At 30.7% G+C, this 27070-nt stretch overlaps 1 protein-coding gene across 2 annotated transcripts; it reads right to left on the bottom strand.

Annotated features, from left to right (window-relative positions):
- Positions 1-231: 231 nt before the first annotated feature.
- Positions 232-27070, bottom strand: LOC148307833 (high affinity copper uptake protein 1-like). Of its 2 annotated transcripts, none has more exons than XM_088262732.1 (4): positions 26884-27070; positions 4988-5115; positions 2374-2612; positions 232-825 (listed from the first exon to the last, which is right to left on the bottom strand). In XM_088262732.1, the coding sequence occupies exons 2-4, from the start codon at positions 5096-5098 to the stop codon at positions 624-626; spliced, it is 552 nt and encodes a 183-aa protein (XP_088118858.1). In that variant the 5' UTR covers positions 5099-5115; positions 26884-27070; the 3' UTR covers positions 232-623. The 2 variants fall into 2 exon arrangements, with proteins under 2 accessions (XP_088118858.1, XP_088118859.1); XM_088262733.1 differs by lacking the exon at positions 26884-27070 and adding an exon at positions 25462-25803.

Genomic DNA, 27070 nt, shown 5'->3' with positions numbered 1-27070 from the left:
AACTTTTTGCGTCATTCTTTCGGCATTTATAATATAAATCATTGAAAAAGTCACCTTTTAATAATAATTTAGATTTATCTTAGTTCCTAGAAAATTCATTTTATGTCAATTTTAAAAAAATGTCTAAATATATGAAAACAATAATTTTCAAAAATATTATTTACCTATTTCCTGACATGCCTATGTATCATATTTAAGTTAAATAACATATTTTTGTTATATTTATTTAAAAAAAAAAACGTTATCCGCGCCCCAATGGTGCATAGGGCACTGCATTATATAAACACCGTTGTTATCTTGATCGTTAACACACGAAGGAAAGGTGATCAGCCCTCCGCTTCAAGGACCAGTACAGGGTGATATTGAATAAATATTATAGTGAAAAAATCACCAATATTTATTTGAAGCCCCATGGGAATCGAACCCAGGACCTCCAGAATGGTAGCCGAGCGTGCTGACCATTACACTACGGAGGCGGAAGGTAAAAAAAAATCATTGAATTTAAGATGAATATGCGAGTAATCCCTTAAGATAACTGTTTAGAGAAGTATTTAAAAAAATGTTTTAATTAACGTTTAACAAGATAGGACGGTGCATTTTTATTTTTTGTAATGTCATTTTCGCTAGTGGCAGTGTTCACTGAGGTCCACAACAGACTGTTTCCTCCACGCGAAGAGGAAGTAGCCGAGTCCAGTTCCGAGGATGAGCGCCAGACACAGCCACACGTTGTAGGTCATGAAGATCAACATGAGGAGGTAGGAGAAGAACACTTGGAACATGTGGAGACCAGTCTGAATGGCGTGCATTGAAGATAACATCGGATATCTGCAAAAGTGACAATTCGTAATTAATTATTTACACATTTTGACATGTCAACATAGATGAAGTAGAATATCGTAGTCATACAGGAGAAAGTGACCAAGTGCATTTTTTACTGTTTGATATCTTACTAGCTTAATATTGCCCTGAAAAAAATCCCAAAGGATTTTAAACTAGGAAGTATAATATATTGACTTGTTAAAAATGACTAACTGCATTGATGTTTATTTTCTCGCCAAGCAAAAGTGACTTAAATGGCCCTCCTGAACAATTTACGTTTTGTTAGTTGGTCATTTTCTCCTGTACTACTACGATATGGAAGTCTTGAGTATTTACAGCTGGTCATGGGCTGGTTGAGTTATTACTTCACACGGATGTAACATTCACCACGATTGACAGCCGCACTACTCAAAATTTTGGAACTCCTAGACATATTGATCAATCTCGTGATACGGTCAAGTCCACAACACTCATCTATGTTGGATTGCAGAAACTTCTTATTTCTCCTTTAAACTCCTACATATATCATTAATCTCGTGACTCTTTATGTATCAGTTTACAAGAGCCATCTATGGTTGGTTTGAGATTTTTATTTATTTAACAGAAACCCTTTTATTTGAGTGTTCGCAAGATTTTAACCGGATTATTTTATATACTGGGCTGAAAACATGAAATATTTTAACTAAGCTGCAATTAATCGATGTTGGGCTTTAAGGCGAGATAGTCAACAACTTAATTCTCTTTAAACCCTGGAGCATTTAACAAATTGAATTTTTTGCTTAAAATGCCATTTTTGTACAGAAAAAATGAGTTTTTCTGCGAGAAGTTAAACATAATATTAGATGATTTATATAGCGCCATTTTCGTAAAATACTACTCCAAGGGCGCTTATACAGATATGGATTATGATATGTAAATGATAATGGTAGATACAAAAATATTAAAGAAAAACGCCGTCAATCGGCTGAGTCTGAAGGGTGGACTGTGGAGCCGCCGTATTATTGCGCCTGAAATAAATACATGATTTAAAAAAAGACCTATTATTAAAAAATTATAATTAAAAAATTATAAAAAAAATATTTATTCCCTAAATTTCAATAAAATAAAATAAAATGTGCGTGGCCGGTCGCGTACTGTGTATATTTGAGAGTAAACCCTTGAATCTTTTTTTGAATCGCACTATTATTCGAGTCGTACATTAGCAGAAAGGCCCCAATTATTTATATACCTATTCAAAGCTGTCCCACCGCATTCCCAGATCTGATACAGAAGCATCTAGGCTTTCTGACAGACCTTCTCTTGCAAAACGATTTTTAAACTAAGTTGCGAAATTTGAATTAAAACTGTATCCCTTTTTTGTTTATTTTTTAAATAAAGAGAAATATTTGTGTTTTTATTATTTACACAAATATTTCAATTTCACACTATTTCTGTGAGCCTAAACGGCTCATTATTAGAAATATGTATCAAATTGTGGTAGAGTGGGTTCGAACCGAGAAACTCTGACTTAAGAGCTTGTGAATTTACATTTAAAAGCCTTAAGTATTTATTCACCTGACGATTTTCTGGCCGCTGCAGTTAGCGTCCGGGCCGCACTCCTGCTTGGTGATGTTCATCTGGCTGGTAGAGGCCTGGGAGGCAGCCCCCCTGTTGAAGAGCACCTCGCGACCGGCCTTCAGCCCCTCGTACAGAAGACCAGCGAAGAAGACGGCGACACACGCCCCTACCATCTCCCCTACGGTGGTACTCATCCAGCCGGAGAAGAGGATCTGCTGGCATACTCCGGTGTGGAACTGAAAAAATATTGAAAACAATCAGACTATATAGACAACAATTTGAGTGTGTCCAAATACTTGTTCACAAAATCTGGATTATTTCCAATTACAGTTATTTTCATATTATTTTTTGACATCCCATCAAAGATGAGAAAGAATATGGAAGTCTGGGCATATACGGGGCTGACGACCGTCATAGGCTGGTTTATGTGATCACTTTACACACGTGTAACATTCACCAATTCTACCCATTATTGACAACCACATTACTCAAATTCTTGGAAGTTCTATATAAATAAACCAATTTTGAAACATTGTTCTTGAATCACTAGAACTTCACTAGAGACATCTATTGGTGAGATGAATGTTACACGTGTGTAAAGTGATAACTTAAACCAGGTGGAGAAAAATAAATAGAAGTCCAAAAAATAAAATGTGCATTTTGTCTGACGATACGCTATTGGGCCTGTATCACCATTAGTTATATAAAGGCCAGACTCGCATTAACAAAACTAAGTTGGCTTCCGGCAACACATAGAGCCGGTCGTCGGGTCACGCCTATTTTTTTTAGAATATAGGTATAGGCATTTTTTTTTAAAAGAATATTTAGTGAAAAAATATTTTTGTAACTCATTACCTTTCAATAGATTTTTTTTCTTTACAAAACCATAATTATTTTCAAATAAAACTTATTTTTTTCAATACAACACGGTGTTCAACAAAGAAGAAATTACGTCAAATGTTTTTTTTTATTTTTTTATTTGTATATATTTATTCAAATCATAATTTTTACATATTTAGAATTTTCTTTTTTTTGCAGAGACCCACCAAGCCACCTGAAAATGTTTACTTTATAGAAGGCTAGCGTTTGAATAAAGGCTATGAATTAGTATACATTATCAAATTATCGTATTGTCGTATAATGTATGAATCTGAAACCGCGTTGAAAAATAATTATTAATATCCGATACGCGGCCGCAACACCGCACAAAAAAATATTTTCCGATTTTTATTATTTCATTTGTTAGCTTCTCTGACAATAGATAACAGCGTCATTCAAATATAAATAAATTGCTGAAAAAAATTATACTAAAAACACACCTAGTATGCATGTTACGGGTAATGCTAGAATACGAAGTGAGCCTAGGTTTATCCGGGTTAACTTAGTATCACCCCACATCGTCCCCCACTGTCCGGCCAACCCCAAGGTAGACGACTTCCGGGCAGACCACCAAAGAGATGGATCGGCAGCTGGGAATCGACATCGCTGGAGGCTAATCCCTCTTAACTTAGCGAACTAACATAAGAGAATTTAGCATTATCTACTCAACCTCTTGGGTAATGTTCGAAAATTGACAAAAACAATTTGGAATTTGCGTTTTACCCATGTATACCTAGGTCTACCCAACACTGGCCGGATAATGTTAGGTTAGGTTAAATTTTTACAATTTACTAAACAATATGTTTGGTACTGTTAATGATTTTTTTTTGATATAATGAAACGTACAAATTAAAATATGTTGTTTAAATGTTCCTTTGCCCTGACTCTGTACTTATATTGTATGCGTTTTTCTAACATTATCCAATCAGCATTGGGTAGACCTAGGTGTACACGGGTAATCTGTGAATTATATTTTATTTTTGTCAGTTTCCGAGGTTTACCCAACAGCATTGGGTAATACTAAGTTAACTAAAGACTGCGCTGCACGTAGCGCTCCAACCACTGAGGTGCCTGCTGCTGCCTTAACTTGATCGATCCATCGTGTGGGGATCTTCCTCTCTCTCTCTTCCCCTCCAGGATACCAATCGAAAGCGGTCGTTCCAGGCTATCCGCATTGCCACGCGCAACGTGTCCAAAGAACTGAAGAATCCGTCGTGTAGTCATTGGCCAGAGTCATTATTTTTTGATATCTCACCAAAGATGAAGAAGAATATGGAAGTCTGGGCATTTACGGAGCTGACGACCGTCATAGGCTGGTTTAATTGATCACTTTACACGCGTGTAACATTGACCAATTCTACCCATTATTGACAACCACACTACTCAAATTCTTGGAAGTTCTATATGTATGATCCATTTCAGAAACATTGTTATTGAATCACAGATACTTCACTAGAGACATCTATTGGTGAGATGAAAAGATTTTTTTCATTGAGCAGAAACTCTTATTTCAGTATGTGAACAAGTATTTGGACACACTCAAAATGTTGTAAATTGGCCAGAGTCATTGCTAATTTTAATTGCATTACATTATGTGCTATTTTTAATTGCATTACATTATGTGCTATTTTTAATTGCATGCAATTTTCTTACAACTAATCATAAACATCTTGAAGGTTTTTATACATTTTCTGTTAGTCTTTACACGTAGTCATTTATTATAGGTACTTACCACCATAGCGTGCATACTATCACAACCATCCGATTCGCCCCCATGGTTGTGGTCATCATCCATCATCGCGTGCATATCCCCATGGCCGTGGTTATGGTGACTGTGATCCATCTTTACTTCTTGTTCTTCTGTAAATAAGTAATAAGTATAATATAAATTAAGACAATTGAAATATTTTTCATCCCTCATTCTCGTTGAAATTATTTTATTTTAAACATAGTCTAAAAATATTGATAGATCTAGCCAAAGATTGAATACTGTACTAGAAATCAGAAGCAGGTGAGAATTCAAGGGTAAAAGAGTAATTAAGAAGGGGCGATGAAATAGACAACTAATGTTTCAAAGGTAGATAATAATGTTTAATTTGAATTTTGAAGGTCATCAGAGATGGTCCATTTTTCAGGTGTAGTAATTCATTCCACAGTTTAGCCGCTTGGATAGGTTAACAATCACAAAAAAGGTATGTTATTTCGTGGATTGTATTATTTAGTATTTTTTCACGAGAAGAGCGAGGCGATAGATCTTGATCGGAAAGGTGACATACAAAAAATTCTTAACTAGATATTTTTCGTATTGTATTCGTGATAAATATTATAAAGTAGTGAATTAATAAAATAATGTTAGTTCAATGCGAGAAGGTTATTCAGGGTCATATTTACTTTCAATCTCTAAGCGGATATTGGCATCTCGTAATTTATCGAGAAAAGTTAGCTCAATACAACTGTTGAATATTAAATTTTGAGTGAAAATCAATATATAAGATATTTGTTAAGGATACGTACTCATAAGAATAAATTCATCTCTTTTGTCCGGCAATATTCTCCATAACAAAAATATTCCTGAGAATATCACGAAAAAAAAACACAACTTATATTTTCTTCTTCTCATATTTTTACTGATTTATATACATACATAACAAAACACAAAGTGTTATATGTATACTATGTTTCTAACAATTTCGTAGATGTATCTTTAAAATGTTTATTTTTAAACAAAAACACTTATTTTTTACATTATGAGTATTACAAAACAATTAACTTGTTTTGTAATGTAAACCACACGAAACACAAAATATGGAAAAACACTATTTTATTTATATATTTTATCATTGGACTTCAGATAATTGTTTAAATGAAAAATTTATACAATTAATAATTTTAAAATATTCTGAAAATCGTTTAATAGAAATCGTTCAAAATTTATTTGTGATTTAATTTCGACGACACATTTTTTATACTCACTCACTGCACACTGATAACGTGATACAAAACATAATATTGTTATCGAACGAAACCTTATCATCTACTATGACCGAACGGTGTTAAGTATAGATACTTTACTCTGCTACAATAAACGTGAGTATATCGCATTTTTATATTCCTTTCATTCATCAAAATAAAATTATCAGATAGTGGCTAAGTAGAGAACGTTGCTCACAAGTCATAACTAGCGCCAAACATTTATTGTTTTATTTAACAGTTTATGTATTTATTTGAACTTAATGTACAGAAAAAAGGACATTGGCGGGCTTATTGCTAAAAAGCAATATATTCCTGCAGACTAAAACAGATAAGTGATATTGGTCAAAAAATTTGATACCTTATATAGCTGTTCGCAATCAGAGGGTAAATAGTGCTTGAACATAAAGTACGTATAAATGAGAAAGAAAAAAAACATTTTTTTTTAAACCCTTACCGCACCCCAATGGTGCATAGGGCACTGCTTCATATAAACGCAGTGTTATCTCGATCGATTACACATGAAGGAAATGTGATCAGCCCTCCACTTCAGGTACCAGTCCAGTGTAATATTGAATAAATATTAGAGTGAAAAAATCACGTATATTTATTAAACCCCCCTGGGAATCGAACCCGGGACCTCCAGGACGGTAGCCGAGCATGCTGACCATTACACTACGGAGGCGGACAAAATTTTAAATTTACTGCTGTATTAATGAAGCAACTACTTTATGTTAAATATTTATGAAAAAACAAATTGATGATAATAAGGAAGGCTAAGAAAGAAGGGAGTTTAGAGAAGGAGGTAGAGGAAAAACTAAGGAATGAGGTTTGATGGACAGCTAATGATAGATAGTAATCTTAGACGTTTCTTAAAAGTTATCAGAGAAGGTGCATTTTTTACAAGGAGAGGTAATTCATTTCATGGTCTGACTTCAATTATGATGAAAAAGTACAGACATAATATAATCGTGAAATGAAAATGGCGCTTTTAAACATTATAAGGATGAAACTTATTTAATTGCAGATTTTGTAACTTATTTCTGCACTATTTTTTCAATAATTTACTAAAAAAGTATTTTAAAGTAATGTATATTTTTCACGATTACTAAACCTACAATATTATTTTCCTACATTAAAAATATTATATAATTTATTCCGAGTCTATCGGTTCACTTGTTTCTGTGTGTAAATATTTCCAAGGTCATAACATTCACGGTTTTTCGCAACAATCAAAAAAATTATTACGTAGACAGCATGTGTACCTTTGTATGTTACATACATACAGACTAAATTGTAAGGTATAGATATCTATATACTTAGTACATATGTACTATGTACCTTTAGCTCTATCTGCAGAGGACGCCAATTCATCGAAAATGCTAATCCAAATACATGGATGAATGTTGAAAAGTCTCTTCTATCATAATATTCAGCATCTATCGGTTGGCAACACGTAGCCACCAATTTCAGCTCATCTCTCTAAATCTACATATTTCTAGCTCAATGATTTCATCTCACATACCATACACAATACCTGTAAGTACCAAAAGTTGAATATGCATAAATACATTAAGTATATTTTTAATGGGGTATTTTTCAGCACGCTCGACTATCGTTCTGAAGGTCCCGGGTTCGATTCTCAAGGAGGGGTCAAATAAATATTAGTGATTTTTTTACTCTAGTATTTATTCAATATTACCCTGGAGCGAAGGGCTGATCTCATTCACTAATGTGTTAACGATCAAGATAACACTGCGTTTATATGATGCAGTGCCCTATGCACCATAAGGGTACGGAAAAGGGTATGAAGAATCTTTTACCGATTTGATTTGACCGCTAATAATGTAAATTTTGACATTGTATTCCTAATTGATCATAATTTCATACGTGCGCATATTTTTTCCTTTCCAAATTCAATACGTGTGCACTAACAATATGGCCATATCTTAAAACACTTTCTACAGCAGTTACTAAAACGGTTACCTAACTGTATCACACTTGGGTAATCAGGCGCCTAGTTGGGCAATGCTCATCTATTTCGGTTGTCTCTAATAACGTTTCGTGGAAGAAATTGCCAACAATAATAGGCAACCAGTTCACCCGTAGTAAATTATATTTAGAAAGCGGAAATTCCTTTTCCAGTAATTTTCCAAATTTTCATTTATTATTTTGTTTATTTATTGATTTGGCGTTTGATTTGTAGAACTCCGTTTTAATTTATATATTAAATGTTTTTGTCCGCCTCCGTAGTGTAATGGTCAGCACGCTCGGCTACCGTTCTGGAGGCCCCGGGCTCGATTCCCAAGGGGGGTAAAATAAATATAAGTGATTTTTTCACTGTAATATTTGGACTGGTACCTGAAGCGGAGGGCTGATCACCTTTCTTCCGTGTGTAAACGATCAAGATAACACTGCGTTAATATGACACAGTGCCCCATGCACCATTGGGGTGCGGATAAGGGTTTTATTATATTTATTATTAAATGTTAAAATCAAACACTGACTTTTTGAGTCTTCTATGTTGTATTTTATTGTTTAAAAAAACAAATAAAAAATAAATTTTGTGACAATTGTTTCGCCTAACTATGTCATTAGTAGAATCAAAAAGTCAGTATTATCAGTATGGATTTTAACATTTAATAAAAAAAATTAAATGCTTTTATATAATGTCTACTTATAGTCGTTTAAAATCTCGTAGATAACAACGAAATTGATTTATTTATTATTGTCTTATTTAGAAAATATTACAAGACGAATAAAGCAAATAAATGAGAGATGTGACAAATCTTGATTGATAGAAGATATTGAATCCATTGTGTTTTTGTATTGTTTTTAGGGACCTTATTAATTTATTATTACCTATACACATCCACTATCATTTTTAGGACATATATATACACTAAATATGCTATAAATCGTTGTTCATATGGCATCCTTGTTCCTTGTTCCTTGGCAAGCAATCCTTGTTCCTTGGCAAGGAAAATTTCATAAGGCAACTAATAAATATTTTTTTTAAAATACAAAAAAAAAACAACGAATTTGGTTACATTTCATTCCACTTTTTGTTAATATAATAATAATAATAAAACCCTTATCCGCACCCCAATGGTGCATAGGGCACTGTGTCATATAAACGCAGTGTTATATTGATCGTTTACACATGAAGGAAGGGTGATCAGCCCTCCGCTTCAGGTACCAGTCCATGGTAATATTGAATAAATATTGCAGTGAAAAAATTACTTATATTTATTTTACCCCCCTTGGGAATCGAACCCGGGACCTCCAGAACGGTAGCTGAGCGTGCTGACCATTACACCACTTTTTGTTACATGATATAATTACTGATCCTGAGCAATGATCATTAACTAAAAAAAATATGGGTCATCTTTATTTTTATTTTTATGTCTATAAATAATTTTCGTAGACCCAAAACTTGTTTTTATTATTTATTTTTTAAAATTCAATTTATCAAGTTCTTCGCTTAAATTGTTTTGGACTTGTACATAATTAACAGATATGCATCGATATAACGAGTAACGATATAACGAGATAGGTAGGTACCTAAAGCTTTTTCCAATGATCGTTTGTTGTAGATAAATCATTGCGAGATACAACTTAAAGATACGTATTTACACACCTAAGTAGGTTTTCTAAGAGAAATTTTATTATAATGTGTTAAGTCAAATAATTGTTGTGAAAGACATCTCTGCATAGTCTCAACCACGCGCAATTCAGTTCAGATTATTATTCTAAAATAATCGTTGTTTGTAATGACTATTAGAATTATAATAATATGACAGATTTCTTATTTAACTATAAAAACGAGTCCAATGTGTGTGTTTAATTTTTTTTGCATTGTTTCTAAACATAAAATATCACGTATAAACAATGTCTTGTAAAGTTGTATACACACATACAACATATTTAACACAATATTGTCAATCGGAGAAACCCATTTTAGAATGTAAATCAATTCGTGCGACATAGCATAACGTTACTTAAATAATTATTTTTGAATTATTTATGCTAGCTCGAAAAATAAGTATGAATATTTATGACATGCAAGGTGATCGATTATTCACGTGGGTTGGCAAGTGTTATTTCTAATATTTAAAAGGAAAGAAAATAATTTAAAATATAGATGTTTTTATGTATTCTTCATCGAATTGGTTCGGGGTTTTCAAAGGTGGCAGGCAAGGCTGCGTCCACTCCAACCACGTCACGTCAACTCCAGAATCTTATAGCATTTGACCCCGACTGCTTAAAACTGTTAGTCTGTTTCCACGCTTAATTTGCAATGCGTTCTAAACAAACCGCTTGTGCATTATGTGACATTTAGTTTTTCCGTTATCCGTTATCATTCCAACGAAAGTTATTACGCGCGTGTTTGCGTCAACGTTTAATACGTTTTTAATATTTACGTATGAATACAGGTATTACAAGCGCGATTGTCGTTTGTGATGAACATGCCTATTATTCATTATTATAATTACTTAATAAATATATATTTTATTACATGCATTATCTTGTACGAAATGCATGAAAATATTTTTTAAATAAAAAAAACATAAGTTTAAAACAAATCAATCAATCATTTCTGTAGTGACTTCATCTCTGTCTAATTTATATTGATACACGAAAAAAATGCTATTTCATGTTAATCTATGTATGCATATGAATTATTATAGTTAATATCTGCAGCACTAAATTTGTGATTTTTCATTTTATATCTTACAAAAATATCTTTGCTATATGGTAAATCACAATATTATATTATATAACTTATGTATTGATTTTATTACAAATTTATTCTAGATTTTTTCAATATTATTATTTACTTAGAAAAGCATTCAAACCTCAATTCGCATACTAACACGTTGATTGCCGGTCACACGTATACGCGTGATCCGACCCGTAGGCCGATAGCCGATCACGCGTTACCGCGTAATAAATAAATGTTTACATTATGTTAAACCTACTTAGACAATATTAAAACTAAAGACACACTTCACAAAGTTATATAAGTAGTTAAAAAATTATAAGTAAGTTTAAAGAAAAATAATAATTTGTCCATCTCCTGAAATCCAGCTTTTCAGGTCGGCAATCAACATGTTATCTTTAAAAAGCAAAAATTGTAAAATATTTTTAAAAGGCAGCTGAGGTTAAACTTATGGTAAAAAAAAAGATTTTATTTATAATATTGTCATGGGTGTTGATATTTATAAAAAATAACTAAAAACGATCGCTAATTGAAATCTAAAATATTATCTACGTTGTTTTTAATAACGTCATCTTTATTTTTTTTTAAGTTTGAATTCTTTAGAACTTCATATTACTGATGTAGTTCTAGTTTTGTTGTTATTTATAAAAAATAAAAACAAAGCACTAGACTTTAAATTATTAAGATTCCTTGAATTTTTACCGCACTTAAGTATTGGTTTCTCAATTTCACTTAGCACTTTAATTTACCTGATGTAAATTATTACAAATATCAACAACAACAAAAAACTTTACACTGCTTACAAAAGCCCACAATTCACTTTCACTTTTTGTATTAATATTTATCTTTTGTAATCCATATTTAGTTCGTATTAAGAAAACATATTTGTATTTATATGAGATATACGCAAAGTAAAAACGTACCAATTTACTCGAGAGACCGACCAGCGTCCAATGTCCAATCAACTCAGTGGATCAACTTGTTCTGATGAAGCAAGCACGGAGTATACTATTGCATTACTACGCAAACTATGGTACGCGTACCATCTGTTATAAAATAATATTGTGCTATCTTCATAACATATCAATATTTAAGAGAAAACAAGTAAAACCACACATATTAAATTACCACACAATTTATAGCCACATATTTAGTGCTGCTGAAACATGGACTATAAAAGCAGCAGAAAGGAGAAAAATTGATGCCTTCAAAATGTGGTGTTGGAGGCGCATGCTCCGAATTCCATGGACAGCTAGACGCACCAATGAGTCCATTCGCCAGGAACTACGCTTGGATGGCTTGTCTCTGGCCAATATCTGTACCCGACGGATTCTCCAGTTCTTTGGACACGTTGCGCGTAGCAACGAGGATAGCCTGGAACGACTAGTTGTGATCGGCAGCCTGGAGGGAAAGAGAGGGAGAGGAAGATCCCCACACGATGGACCGATCAAATTAAGGCAGCAGCAGGCACCTCAGTGGTTGGAGCGCTACGTGCAGCGCAGTCAAGGGATAACTGGAGAAGAGTCATTGCTTCTGCAAGGGTCACAACCCTCAGCAATGAGGATTAAGACGGAGAAGAATTTAGTGTAAAAAATAACTTCCAAGTGTACGAAGAATTTTTTTATTGTTTAAAATTCAGGTAGGAATCAAATATAATAAGTAATACCTAATAATGAATATATTTGTATTTTTGTTTTGATTGTTCCCAACTTATCGATATAAATATATATACACTTCTCTCGCGTTATTCTTATTTAATTTATTGAATTCTTTGGGAAGGGGGATCATAAAAATGTATATTAGATGCAAAGTGATCAATTTATCTAGATAAAAGTACATAAAATGTTTTTAAAACGATAAAACTATTATGTTCTCTGGAATTTTCAATATTTAATCAACATATACAGTTATGTGGTGAATGAGATTATAGTTGTATTTTTCAATGTATTCGATTATATGAAATAAAATTACATTTTAATTTTATTCTTTTTTAAAGTCAACTACAACTGAATTTTATAGTTTTATAAATTTATGTTTAAAAGGCATTCCATTGACCTACTACTGCACAAACGGGATATATTTGTATTATACCATGAGACGATAAAATTTTAATAAAAAAATCAATATACTTAAGTGTGCAATATTAAATATGATTGAATACAAAATTTACGTATTTGGATGTGTTTTTTATACAAAAAAATATCATTATTTAAAAAAATTTATTATTCCCACAGCGGACCATTTCATATTTAAATGTATATTTTATTCGGATAGTTTATTTTCAGTGGTTACACAATATGACATCCGATTATTTTAAATATAGACATATAACGTGCATGTATGCCATAGCAAGGTTTTGAAAAAAATGTGCATTTTTATGCACATTTTACCTCAGCGCTATTTTAGCCCTGAGGTAACTACATATTAGACTTTATAAAATCATGTAACTGTATGCTAAGAATGGGAAAATGTCCTTCATGAAGTAAAAAGTTTTTTTTATAACAGGTGGTGGCTTTACTACTTTTTTTGTTGTAAAATAAGCGGACATTTTTTGGCAGTATAATCAGACTAAAAGTTTGTGAACCCCTGGCCTTTTAACTGTTGCACTGCAGAGAACGGAAAATCAAGAAGTAGTTGCGTTGTCTGGTCCCTGCTGTTATTTAACTAGACTGAGAAACTGTTCACTTGAACTGGCTGGCAAAATGAAGGCACGCTATCAGACGAGATACTCCATGGCAAATACGATTCCTGACTATTACAATCCCAGCTTATCGAGTGCCACAATTGGAAGCCATCAGTCCGTTGAAAAATATTTTCGTGCTAGTATTATTACCTCACAAGGTTAAAGTAGTACCAGAATTAAAAGTAAAATCGGTTTTGATATAAAATGATAGAACTTTTTCCGACCTTTACCCATACTCAAGACACCACGTTAGCTTGATCGTTAATTATTATGATGATCAGTCCTGTACCCCAGTTCATGAATCTGGCAGTGGTATTTAATAGGATGTAGATGACGTAAGTGAAGAGATCAAGAGATCAAGAGAAGGGAATATTTTTTATAACGAAAGGAAAATAAAAGGGGAAATCAGGTAAAAAAATGAGAATAGAAGAATGGTAGAATACTAAAACAAAATAATAACAAATTCGATAACATTGGTAGTAAATGTTAGTAAAACAAAGATCTCTTTAAAATAATAAAATAATTTATATTGCATTTGTTTGTTTGTTGATATATCTATAACAGTAGTAAATTTTTTAGGTTTTTAGCCTAAAAAATTTTAGGCTAAAAACTAGGTTTTTAGTTTTAAGTTTAGCTATTTATTTGAATATTATTTTTATCTCCTTCCAGATATAAAACAAACTAATGCATACACCTTTTTTCAGGAATCTAAATTTGAAATATTTTTTTATAAATTTCTAATGATTTTGTGAATTTTCCGTTTAACTTTGTAATAATTTGTGAAGTAAAGATAAAAATAAAATAAAATAAAAATATATATATTTGTTACTTTATATTTTATTGTAGTACCTCTATAATGACTTTGTTTTAGTTAAGTTTTACGATTGTATTTATAAGCAACTCTCCGAATTTTTTTTATTTTTAAAAATATAAATGCAGGGAAAGTATATTCTTTCATCTGTGCATTGTTTTTACGTGTGGTGCAACGGTTATGATAAGAAATCTTCATTTTTTGTGTTTTGCATAAAGTTTTGCATGAACGATGACGACAGCAACGAAGTAAAAGTGAATTCCGCGTACCATTGCTAAACAGGTTTCTCGCTTTGGGATTTTACCAAGAGGAAACTATTAAAATAAAATTGCATTATTATAAAACCGTGTAATCAAATATAAACAATATCTACTATTTTACAGCAGTGCGAAAATAACATTAATTTTTCTTTTTTCAGAGAAAATAAGCTTAGAAAGCAAGATTCATTATAATTATGAATTTAAAAAAATTAAATAAAATATATACATATATATATATATATATATATATATATATATATATATATATATATATATATATATATATATATATATATATATATATATATATATATATATATATATATATATATATATATATATATATATATATATATATATATATATATATATATATATATATATATATATATATATATATATATATATATATATATATATATATATATATATATATATATATATATATATATATATATATATATATATATATATATATATATATATATATATATATATATATATATATATATATATATATATATATATATATATATATATATATATATATATATATATATATATATATATATATATATTTATTTATATTTACATGTATGAACCCAAAAATGTATTTTTTCTGTTATCTAATATTTTTTTATTTGGTAGATTTTATTACAGGAGCTCGGAAATGAAAATTCGATGTTATCAATTTAAATTTCACTTGATAAATACCCTTATTCATTTAGAAATAGTAGTATTTAGGAAATGAAATTTAAAATTAAAATGGATAGATATTACCACAAAGTGACTTCCGAATCCATTAATAAAAAGTCAATATCTAGCGGACCAGACACCCCAAAACTCTTAAAGAAACTTACTCTTTCAAAACGTTAGTCAAAGGATCATAATTTATTTACTAGGGGGTATAAGTATTTTTATATAAATCATTTTGCTAAGTAAATTTGAAACTTATAAAACGTTATATGCCTAAAAATCAAGATCTTTTCATTAAAATTATATTATATTCGTATATTTTGCACTTCTAAATTCTAGTTATATTTTTGTGAATTAAATTAAGGAATAGTTGCTATTATATTACTGTATTATTAAAAACTGTATCAAATCGAAAGGCAAAGAGGCCACAAAAACTTCACCCATGATTATATTTAAATGGGAACCATGTTTTTTTTCGTACAAAAAAATCAATAACAAATAAAATGTACGTTATATTATGCCCAAGAATCACGAACACTGACTTATCCCAAGGTGGACGGCATTCATACGAGTATGTATATGATACCTTCATATGTATGTACAAACATAATATGTGTGGGTTTTATATTCACGTCATTCAGCCATATTTGTGATGAAAATTGAGAAGACGGAAATGAAAAACGGACGTAATCATTACGATCAGACAAATACAAAGGCATTATGCCTACTTTTATATATAGTCATCTCAAATGTGTAGGAACCTAAATGTAAATATAACGTGTGAACGATAAATGAATGCTGACTTGAGATTTCAGCATTCCATTGCTCATACCGTTGAGTCTCATACATACAAACATAAACATCAGCAAGTGTGACAATTCGTAGAAAAAGTTAACCAAATTACGAGTGTTGAAAATGTACGTGGATGTAACGAACATGGTACTTCTGTATGCATATGAATATGTGTTACCTGTTACCCTACAATAAATCGGAACTGTTTTTCGCGCCTAGACTCTGTAGTTATTCATCTATTGTAGCTCAATGCACGATCCTCAGGATAGTAAATGCGAAGATTCAGGAAAGAAGGAATTCGTGACAATATACATTTTAAGACGCTTGTAATAAGTTAGTAACATATTTGGTTACTTTGTATAATATCACTTGCATATATTACCAAAATATAACTTAATAGTGCTTTTAAACTACAAAATAAAATAAAAGCTTGGTAGTTTAAAGATATTGCATTTAAATTGATGTTGATTGTTTTTTAAAGGTTTTTTTCAATAGTTTCAATAATGCTTACTTATTATTGTGTAATATTCTCTTCTTAAAATCGGTATGTAAATACCTACATAATTTTGAGCCTTGTTTTTATTTTATCTGTTTTTGTATTTTATATTTTCATATTTTTATTTGACATTCAATGTAGAATAAAAGTATTTAAAATAAAGGATATTGAACGTTTGTTTAAGACCATTTTTTAGAGTTTTGTTCATGAAGACACTACTAGTTTTGAAAACTACAGATGTTCTCATAAACAGTTTGATTCTCACCCGCTAATGAGAACACAGGTCGCTCACTCCTTTCAACAACGTCATATATCAAAAAACTAGAATTTTCAGGAGATCGTTTTTAAAGTTTAAAAATATAATAAAATGTATTGAAAATAAATATCAAGCTACTTATTAAACTTTTTTCTTTGCGAACAGATCTTTTTATGTAAAACCTGAATATTTTTTCTCCATTTGAAAAATATTAAGTAAGTATATTAAAAAAAATAATTAAACAATACCTTTTTTAAAAACGCAAAAACAACTCTTTCTGTCCTGTAGCGGGTAAATATTAAGTTAAAAATATGCCGCTTTGCTGGGAAATATTACTTTTTCTGGGCATTCCGAAAACATGCACAACTGAAAATTAACGATTTTTGATATAAGATGTTGTTGAGAGGAGTGAGCGACGTGTTTAATTTGTTACATTTATAATAATATACTTATTTTATTTATTCAAACAAGTTGTCAAATATATTCACATTTTTTTTATTATAACGGTGCGTAAAATGGATTTCATGCGTAAAATGGATTTCATGGATTGAAATTCATTGAGTATTTTCATCTGATACAAAAATTTTGTAATTATCATCATCATCATCAAACCCTTATCCGCACCCCAATGGTGAATAGGGCACTGCATATAAACGCAGTGTTATCTTGATCGTTAACACATGAAGGAAACGTGATCAGCCGTCCGCTTCAGGTACCAGTCCAGGGTGATATTGAATAAATATTAGAGTGAAAAAATCATTTATATTTATTTGACCCCCCCTGGGAATCGAACCCGGGACCTCCAGAATGATAGTCGAGCGTGCTGACCATTACACTATGGAGGTGGACAAAAAATTTGTAATTAACGATATTAAAAATGTTTATAACTACACCAAATACATCGTATTTATTTACATTTTGAGTGTGTCATACTTGTTCACAAAATCTGGATTATCTCCAATTACGGGAGTTATTTTCATATTATTTTTTGACATCTCATCAAAGATGAAGAAAAAAATGGAAGTCTGGGCATTTACGGGGCTGATTTACGGGGATTTGCGGGGCTGGTTTAAGTGATCACTTTTCACTCGTGTAACATTCACCAATTCTACCCATTATTGACAACCACACTACTCAAATTCTCGGAAGTTCAATATATATGAACCAATTTAGAAACCTTGTTCTTGAATCACTAGAACTTCACTAGAGACATCTATTGGTGAGATGTAAAGAACATCGTATTTACTGTCAACAAAAAATAGATGTCAGGAGGGGGTTATTTATGAAAATGGTGCAATCTCTGCATCTGGACCGAGAAGAAGTATAAAATGAACCGTCGTGTAGGTTGTTTGCTTTGGTGTAGGGAATTCCGATTTTCTGACGTCTGTACTTCTAGCCCACGCGAAACAGGAATTTAATATTGTTAATTTGTCATTACAAAACCATAGCAGGAAAATCTATATAAATCCAGTACTCAATGAATAATCACTGTATATTAATATCGAATAATAACTAGATAATCCAAAGAGTGACAAACTTATTTACTTTACATTTTGATATCTCAACAAACCATATGGTTACAAAGGAGAGTACGGAAGTCCGGATATTTACAGGGCTTACAGCCCGTCATAGGCTGGTTTAAGTGATCATTTTATACACGTGTAACATTCATCATTCTACCCATATTGACAAGTACACCACTCGTAGACCGAGAAAATCTTGGCATTATCAAATATCGCTCACTCCTTTCAAGAACGTCATAAATCCAAAAAGTTGATTATTCAGGAGAACGTTTTTAAAGTTAATAAATATAATACAATTTATTAAAAATAAATATCAAGCCACTTATTAAGCTTTTTATTGTGCAACAGATCTTTTTAGGTTACATTGAAGGTTTTTTCTCCATTTGAAAAATAACTATTTTATTTCAAAAAAATAATCAAACAATACCTTTTCTTCAAAATGCAAAAACAACACTTTCTGCCCTGTAGCGGGTAAATATTAAGTTTAAAATATGCCTCTTTTGCTGGGATGTAGCACATTTTCTGGGCATTCCGAAAACATGCACAAGTGAAAATTGACGATTGACGTTCTTGAAAGGAGTGAGCGATATGTCAAATACCTAAAAAGGGTCAAGAATCGGAATAATCGGCGGGTATGTTTCCGCCTCCGTGGTTTAATGGTTACCGTGTTATCTACGATGCTGGAGATCCCGGGTTTGATTCCCAAGTAAGTGAAAATAAACATTGGTGATTTTACACTCTAATATTTATTTAATATTACCCTGTACTGGTCACTGAAGCGCAGAAGTGACCACCTTGCCTTCATGTAAGTAACGATCAAGATAACACTGCGTCAATACGATGCAGTGCAGTATGCACCATTGGGTGCGGATAAGGGTTAGAAAAAGTAAAATGTACGAGTAGATGCATAAATGTGGAAGAGGCGAAGAATGATTGCAAATAATGATTGAATGTGGTGTTCTATTCTCTCTGCCTACCACTCCAGAGAAACGACATTATGGTTAGTTAGTCAGTTAGTAACAATAGTAATGAATCAAATCTGATTGTTTCAAAAGCAAATAATTGCCTTTTTTCACTTTTCGAGATACGTTAATTGGTGTTACTTGTTTTGTATTTACAAATAATGTTCAAAACAGTTATGCAAGAAAAATCATTGCATAACGTCTCCACAAAGAGTCGCACCTTGGTTGTCACTGTTACTTTATCGTAAACACAACATTTAAATGGCCACACGTTTTATCGGCTGTTCATTGACCCGAGCAGAGATATTACAATTTTCAATAGATTTATATTATCCACTGACACTTCGTGATGGAATTGCATTTTTAATTTATTATTAGATTAAAACCAATATTTTTAACTATTCCACTTTTTTATTTGACCAGCGACCGGGTTTCGTCGTTACCGACATGTCGTTACCGACACCGTCGTTACCAGTCTGATGATGTCGGTAACGACGAAACCCGGTCGCTGGTCAAATAAAAAAGTGGAAAAGCTAAAAATATTGGTTTTAACCTAATAATAAATTACAATTTTCATTACAGTAAATGTAAAAAAATTATTATTATTTATTGTTTCGGCATTAACTTTGTGGAATGACATGTTGATTATTTTTTTTAGATTTAACACTTGTAATAAACCACTTAATGAGTTTAATTTTTGCTATACACGACTAGTTTCGAAAACTTATAGATGTTTTCATCTACAGGTGAAAATTAAAACTAACGAGCAAAAAATATATAGGTGTATTTGTAGAATATTTTTGTTCCAGTCTTGTTAACCTTAATCCCATGTCCCAAAATGAGAAATAGAACTTTCTCATCGGGAATATAATATTATATATGATTTATGTATGTAATATGTTTTGAAAAATAAATAAATAATTTTCACGACTGCACTATGGTTTCAAGAGACGAAAGCCTTCGGTACGCGATACGAATTTATTAAGTTTCTCAACCAAATCTGACTGGCAATTTGCCGAGAATTGTCGAAATAATCGGTTTGTTCGTGAAATTATCCATGAATAAGTGGAAAATATTACTGTGAAATGCCTGAGAACGGCGATACCTTTTCAGGGCATACTATATGTTTGATTATACAGATGTTTCGAATCTCAAAACCGTATTCCTAAATTCAAGGTTTTAGTTTCTAAGGCTACTTACTCGAATATGGCGAATAATGCCAATGTTTTGGGATATCATTTTACACTAGTTTTTTATCATTACAATCATTCGGTTATTTCTACAACTAAGTATTTTTTTTATAAATGAACTACTGATTTGTAACACTCTCCTTATCATTCATTGTTCACTTTGTGTAATACAACTTTAATAAACACTAATTCGTGAATACCGATTTCGGAATAATCATTCCATCATCTGGTCATTAAAATAAAATTATTACTGTCTGACATTTGTACAAAGATAAAAATTTGAAAGAGAGAAAGAAGACAAATGAATCACAATGGGATTTTTTTTAAATATACAAAATATATTGCTATGTATTTGTAATGCCATACAAAAAAGCTAATTTTGAAAGCAAATTCAGAGACGCAATAGGAATAACGTAATTTCAATAAATTTAAAATTTATTTGAATCTCGCTTGATTATATCAAATATCGTAACAATTCATTCATTGTTCACTACTAAGAAATGAAATAAAAAGAAAACATGTGTATCTGAGTACTGACGGCAACATTTTTTTTACATACTCCAACAAATACTTTTTTTCAAATTGCTTTTAAAAAATATGAACACTGCTTCATTGACCATTTTTAAAAAATAATATCTAGGGTGCTTTTTATATTTTAAACATGTTGATGTATAGTTTAATCAATGATTCAAAATCAAATTTAGTACTGGAAGATCTGCCTCCCCCCCCTCTCCAACTGTATCGTTTGAGCGTCTGTGTCCCGGGTTCGAATACCAGGGAGGTCATATTGCGATTACCGTCAAAATAATATGTACACACACATATATATATATATATATATATATATATATATATATATATATATATATATATATATATATATATATATATATATATATATATATATATATATATATATAAATATATATATATATATATATATATATATATATATATATAAATATATATATATATATATATATATATATATATATATATATGTATATATATATATATATATATATATACATATATATATATATATATATATATATATATATATATATATATATATATATGTATATATATATATATATATATATATATATATATATATATATATATATATATATATATATATATATAAATATATATATATATGTATATATATATATTTATATATTTATAATCGTATATCGTATATCGTCCGCCTCCGTAGTGTAATGGTCAGCACGCTCGGCTACCGTTCTGGAGGTCCCGGGTTCGATTCCCAAGGGGGGTAAAATAAATATAAGTGATTTTTTCACTGTAATATTTATTCAATATTATTACCCTGGACTGGTACCTAAAGCGGAGGGCTGATCACCTTTCCTTCATGTGTAAACGATCAAGATAACACTGCGTTTAAATGAAGCAGTGCCCTATGCATCATTGGGGTGCGGATAAGGGTTTTATTATTATATTATATATATATATATATATATATATATATATATATATATATATATATATATATATATATATATATATATATATATATATATATATATAAATATATATATATATATATATATATATATATATATATATATATATATATATATATATATATATATATATATATATATATATATATATATATCCTGGGTTTTGATTACAGGTCAGGACAGAAAAGTGTGGCGTTCCATCCTTTCTGCCTACCCCGGCAGGGAAACAGCGTGATGGTAGTAGTAGTAGTAGTAGTATATATATATATATATATATATATATATATATATATATATATATATATATATATATATATATATATATATATATATATATATATATATATATATATATATATATATATATATATATATATATATATATATATATATATATATATACGACCCAATAGACGTCGTAATCATCACATTGTTACGTATAAAAGTGAATTCCGTCACAGTGGGCCATCCACTATGTCATGCATATCGCATATTGATGGCACCAACGCCCACCTTCAAGGCCGAACGCCTTCATGTTTCCGACCTACCATCTATTACCTACCGCGTAGTGTTACGGGCACCTGTGTATACCGAACCAATTAGAATTTTAGATGGATGGATAGTTTATACGTAACGAAAATATTATATTCACAATTATTGAATATCTTAGGTTACATACAAAGATGGCAGCCAAAAGAGTTTGTCACGAATGTGAAATGCCACTTTTACTGCTGACCCAACCATTTAAGTATACGGTAAGCTAAAAAATATCAGGCTTAAAATGTTTTGTGATGCCGGACGTTGAAAGTTGAAAATCGGAAGCTAATTCTCGTATTTATCAAGTGATTTATATATATATTGAATTATAACTTGTTTTGTAGGTAAATGTATCTAGATCAAGTTCCTTTTCAATGATTTTGTCACAGTTTCAATTTTTGAGTAAATTTTCATCTTCAGTTTTAGAATAAATTTAATGCAAAGGATTTTTTTATATTAACGAGCAACGTAAGTAACTGAATATTTCGGAAATAATTTTACTTCTTCTTATTTTCTTTGTTCAAAATATTAAACGTCTAAAGTTATTCATCGATCCCTTTGAAATTTTGATATATCGCTCACTCCTCATAACAACGTCATATATCAAAAATCGTCAATTTTCTATTGTGCATGTTTTCGGAATGCCCAGAAAATGTACTATATCCCAGCAAATGCGGCATATTTTTAACTTAATATTTTCCCGCTACAGGGCGGAAAGTGTTGTTTTTGCATTTTGAAGAAAAGGTATTGTTTGATTTTTTTTTAAATATACTAAATATTTTTCAATTGGAGTAAAAACATTCAGGTTTTACCTAAAAAGATCTGTTGCACAGTGAAAAGTACAATAAGTGGCTAGATATTTATTTTTAATACATTTTATTTTATTTTTAAACTTTAAAAACAATCTCCTGAAAAATCAAGTTTTTTGATATTTGATGTTGTTGAAAGGAGTGAGCGATATGTGACATTCAAATTCCCGTATGTTTTATGTGCCCGCGACAGGTCTTTTTACCTGTGACAAGTAAAAGTATATTATTTTTAAAACATCGACTATAATGGCAATGCCATCGATTGAACGTAAGAACAGCCCACGTAATACAAAATATTGCTCATACGGATATCGTGTTTCTTGACAGCTGCTAAAATATTGTATCCCGCAATGTGAAATTAAACGTATTTTAATGTGTGCTTTCTCTTTTCTTCTTTTCCATTTATCCAGACTGAGCCACAGTACCATGTAGCTGGTAACAGCTAATTTCTAATATATTTTAATTATTTTAATGCGTTGCAATAGCTTTTCTTAATGAACTGTCAAATACTGTCAATACTGTCAAAAATACTGTCAAATACTGTCAAATACTGTCAAATACTGTCAAATACTGTCAAATACTGTCAAAAACTGGCTAGGTTCGTTTAGCAATCAACATTTCAACATTAATAATAATAATAAATAAATTTGGATAACTTATTTAGCGTTATTTTCGTAAAATACTACCTCAAGGGCGCTTTAGCCTTAAAACGCGAGAAATATCTCCTTATTCACTAGACAATTATTGAATTGTTCATTTGAACATTAAAATAATACAAGAACAATAAACAGTAATAAATAAATAAAATTAAGTAGTTGCAAGAAGTTAAAATAAATACTTTTTATACTTGACTACTGTCGTATATTTCGATGTGAAATTACGGTGAATGCGAATATTGACTCGATAATAGTATTCTTGTTTGTCTTGTGTCTTGTACACATTGTATTGTACATTCCGTGTACATTGTACATATTATGTTAAACGATGTTGCGCATTTAAGCTGGTTTCCCGGAATAATGTTTATTTCAGACAACATACTTTTGGAGCTGTCGTACTTACTTACATTAATTAAAAATATGTTTACTTTATTTCCGGAAGCACTGAGAATGGTACTTCTTCAAACCCTCATCCGCACGCGATGGTGCATAGGGCACTGCATCATATAAACGCAGTGTTATCTCGACACATGAAGATCAGCCCTCCGCTTCAGGTACCAGTCCAAAATAATATTGAATAAATATTAGAGTGAAAAAAATCATTTAAATTTATTTGACCCCCCCTTGGGAATCGAATCCGGGACCTCCAATACGTGTCGACCATTACACTACGAGATATGAGATGTCAATGATACAGGAGAATCAAAATAAATCTCATTGAGAATGAAGCCCATCGCGCATACAACAGCCAAGGAGACCTCAGGCATGGGGAGTATAAACAGAAGAATAATGTAAAAATATAGTGAAATAGCGCTTTTCGTTCCAGGTTTGGGATTCGATACGAAAGTTAACGTTTTAACTGTGTGGTATAGATTATAGATAACTTCAACTTCGAAGAAAAAAACAAATATCCAACAAAAGGATGTTTGTTGTTTTAAATGTTTCACAAATCGTCTAGAAATAGCTATACTGTATATCGCGTTTATTATCGCGTTATATTAGATTTACGTTACGTTAGATTATCGCGTTTCCTTAAAAAATATGAAATCATACATTGCTTTAAAACTACCAGTTGAAACTACTACTTGAAAATGATTATTTTCAGCGGTTTGAAGAAAAACATTGTTGCTTGAATGCTTCAAAGTTAACAAGCTGTCTTGTGGTTAGCGGACAAAGACATAATAGTATGTATTTTTACTTTTCTTATCTTGTTTTTATCAACAGATACATAAAATAAGTTATTTTCAAGTGCTTTTATAGGTAGCAAGGTCGCTAACCTATGTACAGGTACTAGATCAATACTAACCTAGCCTACAAATAATTTGGACTAAATCATGTTTTAATTTTGAACATACGTGTTTTATGGTTCAAAAAGATCCATGTCTGTTTTTACTATGTTTTAGACCTTGACAGAAACATGTCGTCGGCTTTATCCGTGAAGAGTCTAAGGGCGTTTGTGCACTACCCGTAATTTTACCGTCCGGCAGTCCGGTTTTGAAAAATGAAAATGACTACGACAGTTTGGCGTGATCGAATTTACGCGCAACGTATTCACGCATCGATCAAGAGCTCCGATCCGAAGATGGACAAAGGCACAAGCCAATCCAAGCCAATCATCGTTTTAAAACGCTAACTGACTGGCTAAATTCCATGTAATTCCGTGTAGTGGACAAACGCCCTAACTCCATCTGAAATTACGGAACTGGAGAGAGTAAAACATATCAATTTATCGGGTCAGGTGCAATTTATATTGATCATTGTTTAATTACAATTAATAATACGTTGGTCATAATAATTTTAGTCACTCATAACATAAGGTTTTCTTCGATTCGAGGACATACATGAAACAAAACAATAAAATACCATTTGTACAAACGTGTCTATTGATAATAATGCCGATTTATAAGAAAAACGTACATATGTACAAACACTTAATACACGTTTCTTTTTCAACCATCTGTGTCATCGACAATCATTCTAGTTTATTTTGTTTTTTTTTTTTATCACAACATAGGAAGTGATAAAAAATCATTGCATTATTTGTATAAATGTTAATTATAGAATCGAATTAAGTATTGTGAAAAACATGGCCAAGAGGAATATACAATGGTATTTTCATATTTTTGTGAAAAAATCAACACAACATGAAGTTTGTAAAAAAATTCCAAAAACGCCCCAAATATTCTTACGGCTTTTAGAGAAAATGTATGGCATTTCTATTTTTTGTTCTCGCTCCATAAGTAAAAAAAAAATGTTTAGTGAAATAATACATGTACATATGTATGATATTCAAGTAAAGATAAAATCATAGCTGCTCCAATGATTGTAATTTGGTTACGGTAATCTCATATGAAACGTACCAATGAATAACATTTACACGATACTCATACACATGTGTATAAATTAGATGATTTGATTCTTAAATTGTTAGCATACAGCAGTGGTAAGGAGGATATTATTTATATATATATATATATATATATATATATATATATATATATATATATATATATATATATATATATATATATATATATATATATATATATATATATATATATATATATATATATATATATATATATATATATATATATATATATATATATATATATATATATATATATATATATATATATATATATATATATATATATATATATATATATATATATATATATATATATATATATATATATATATATATATATATATATATATATATATATATTTATATATATATTAACACTAATAATACAAAAAGGAAAATAACTTACCTTGAAATTCAACAGAGGAAAATCCAATATCACTTTATTAAATCAAGAACTAAATATATTCAGTCAATGAATTTTGAGAAACCCGGTTAAATATCAAATTGACGATTCGCAAAATGTAACCCAAAGTAAATATTATCCTGTCGCGTGGGAGGTAACCTCACACCACGAGATGTACTTCGCGAATGAT

The sequence above is a fragment of the Brachycentrus maculatus genome, unplaced genomic scaffold (assembly GCF_059751285.1).
Source record: "Brachycentrus maculatus isolate JH-2025_06_01 unplaced genomic scaffold, ASM5975128v1 h1tg000188l, whole genome shotgun sequence".
NCBI lineage: Eukaryota > Metazoa > Arthropoda > Insecta > Trichoptera > Brachycentridae > Brachycentrus > Brachycentrus maculatus.
The sequence above is the reverse complement of the archived record's forward strand: the minus strand, read 5'-3'. Positions and strand labels throughout refer to the sequence as shown.

Excerpts from the sequence above, each read along its gene's own strand:
- LOC148307833 (XM_088262732.1), bottom strand. The coding sequence starts at position 5,098 with ATGGATCACAGTCACCATAACCACGGCCATGGGGATATGCACGCGATG. Across the intron at positions 2,613-4,987 it reads ATAGTATGCACGCTATGGTG|TTCCACACCGGAGTATGCCA; the intron begins GTAAGTACCTAT and ends ATATTTTTTCAG. Across the intron at positions 826-2,373 it reads AGCGGCCAGAAAATCGTCAG|ATATCCGATGTTATCTTCAA; the intron begins GTGAATAAATAC and ends TCACTTTTGCAG.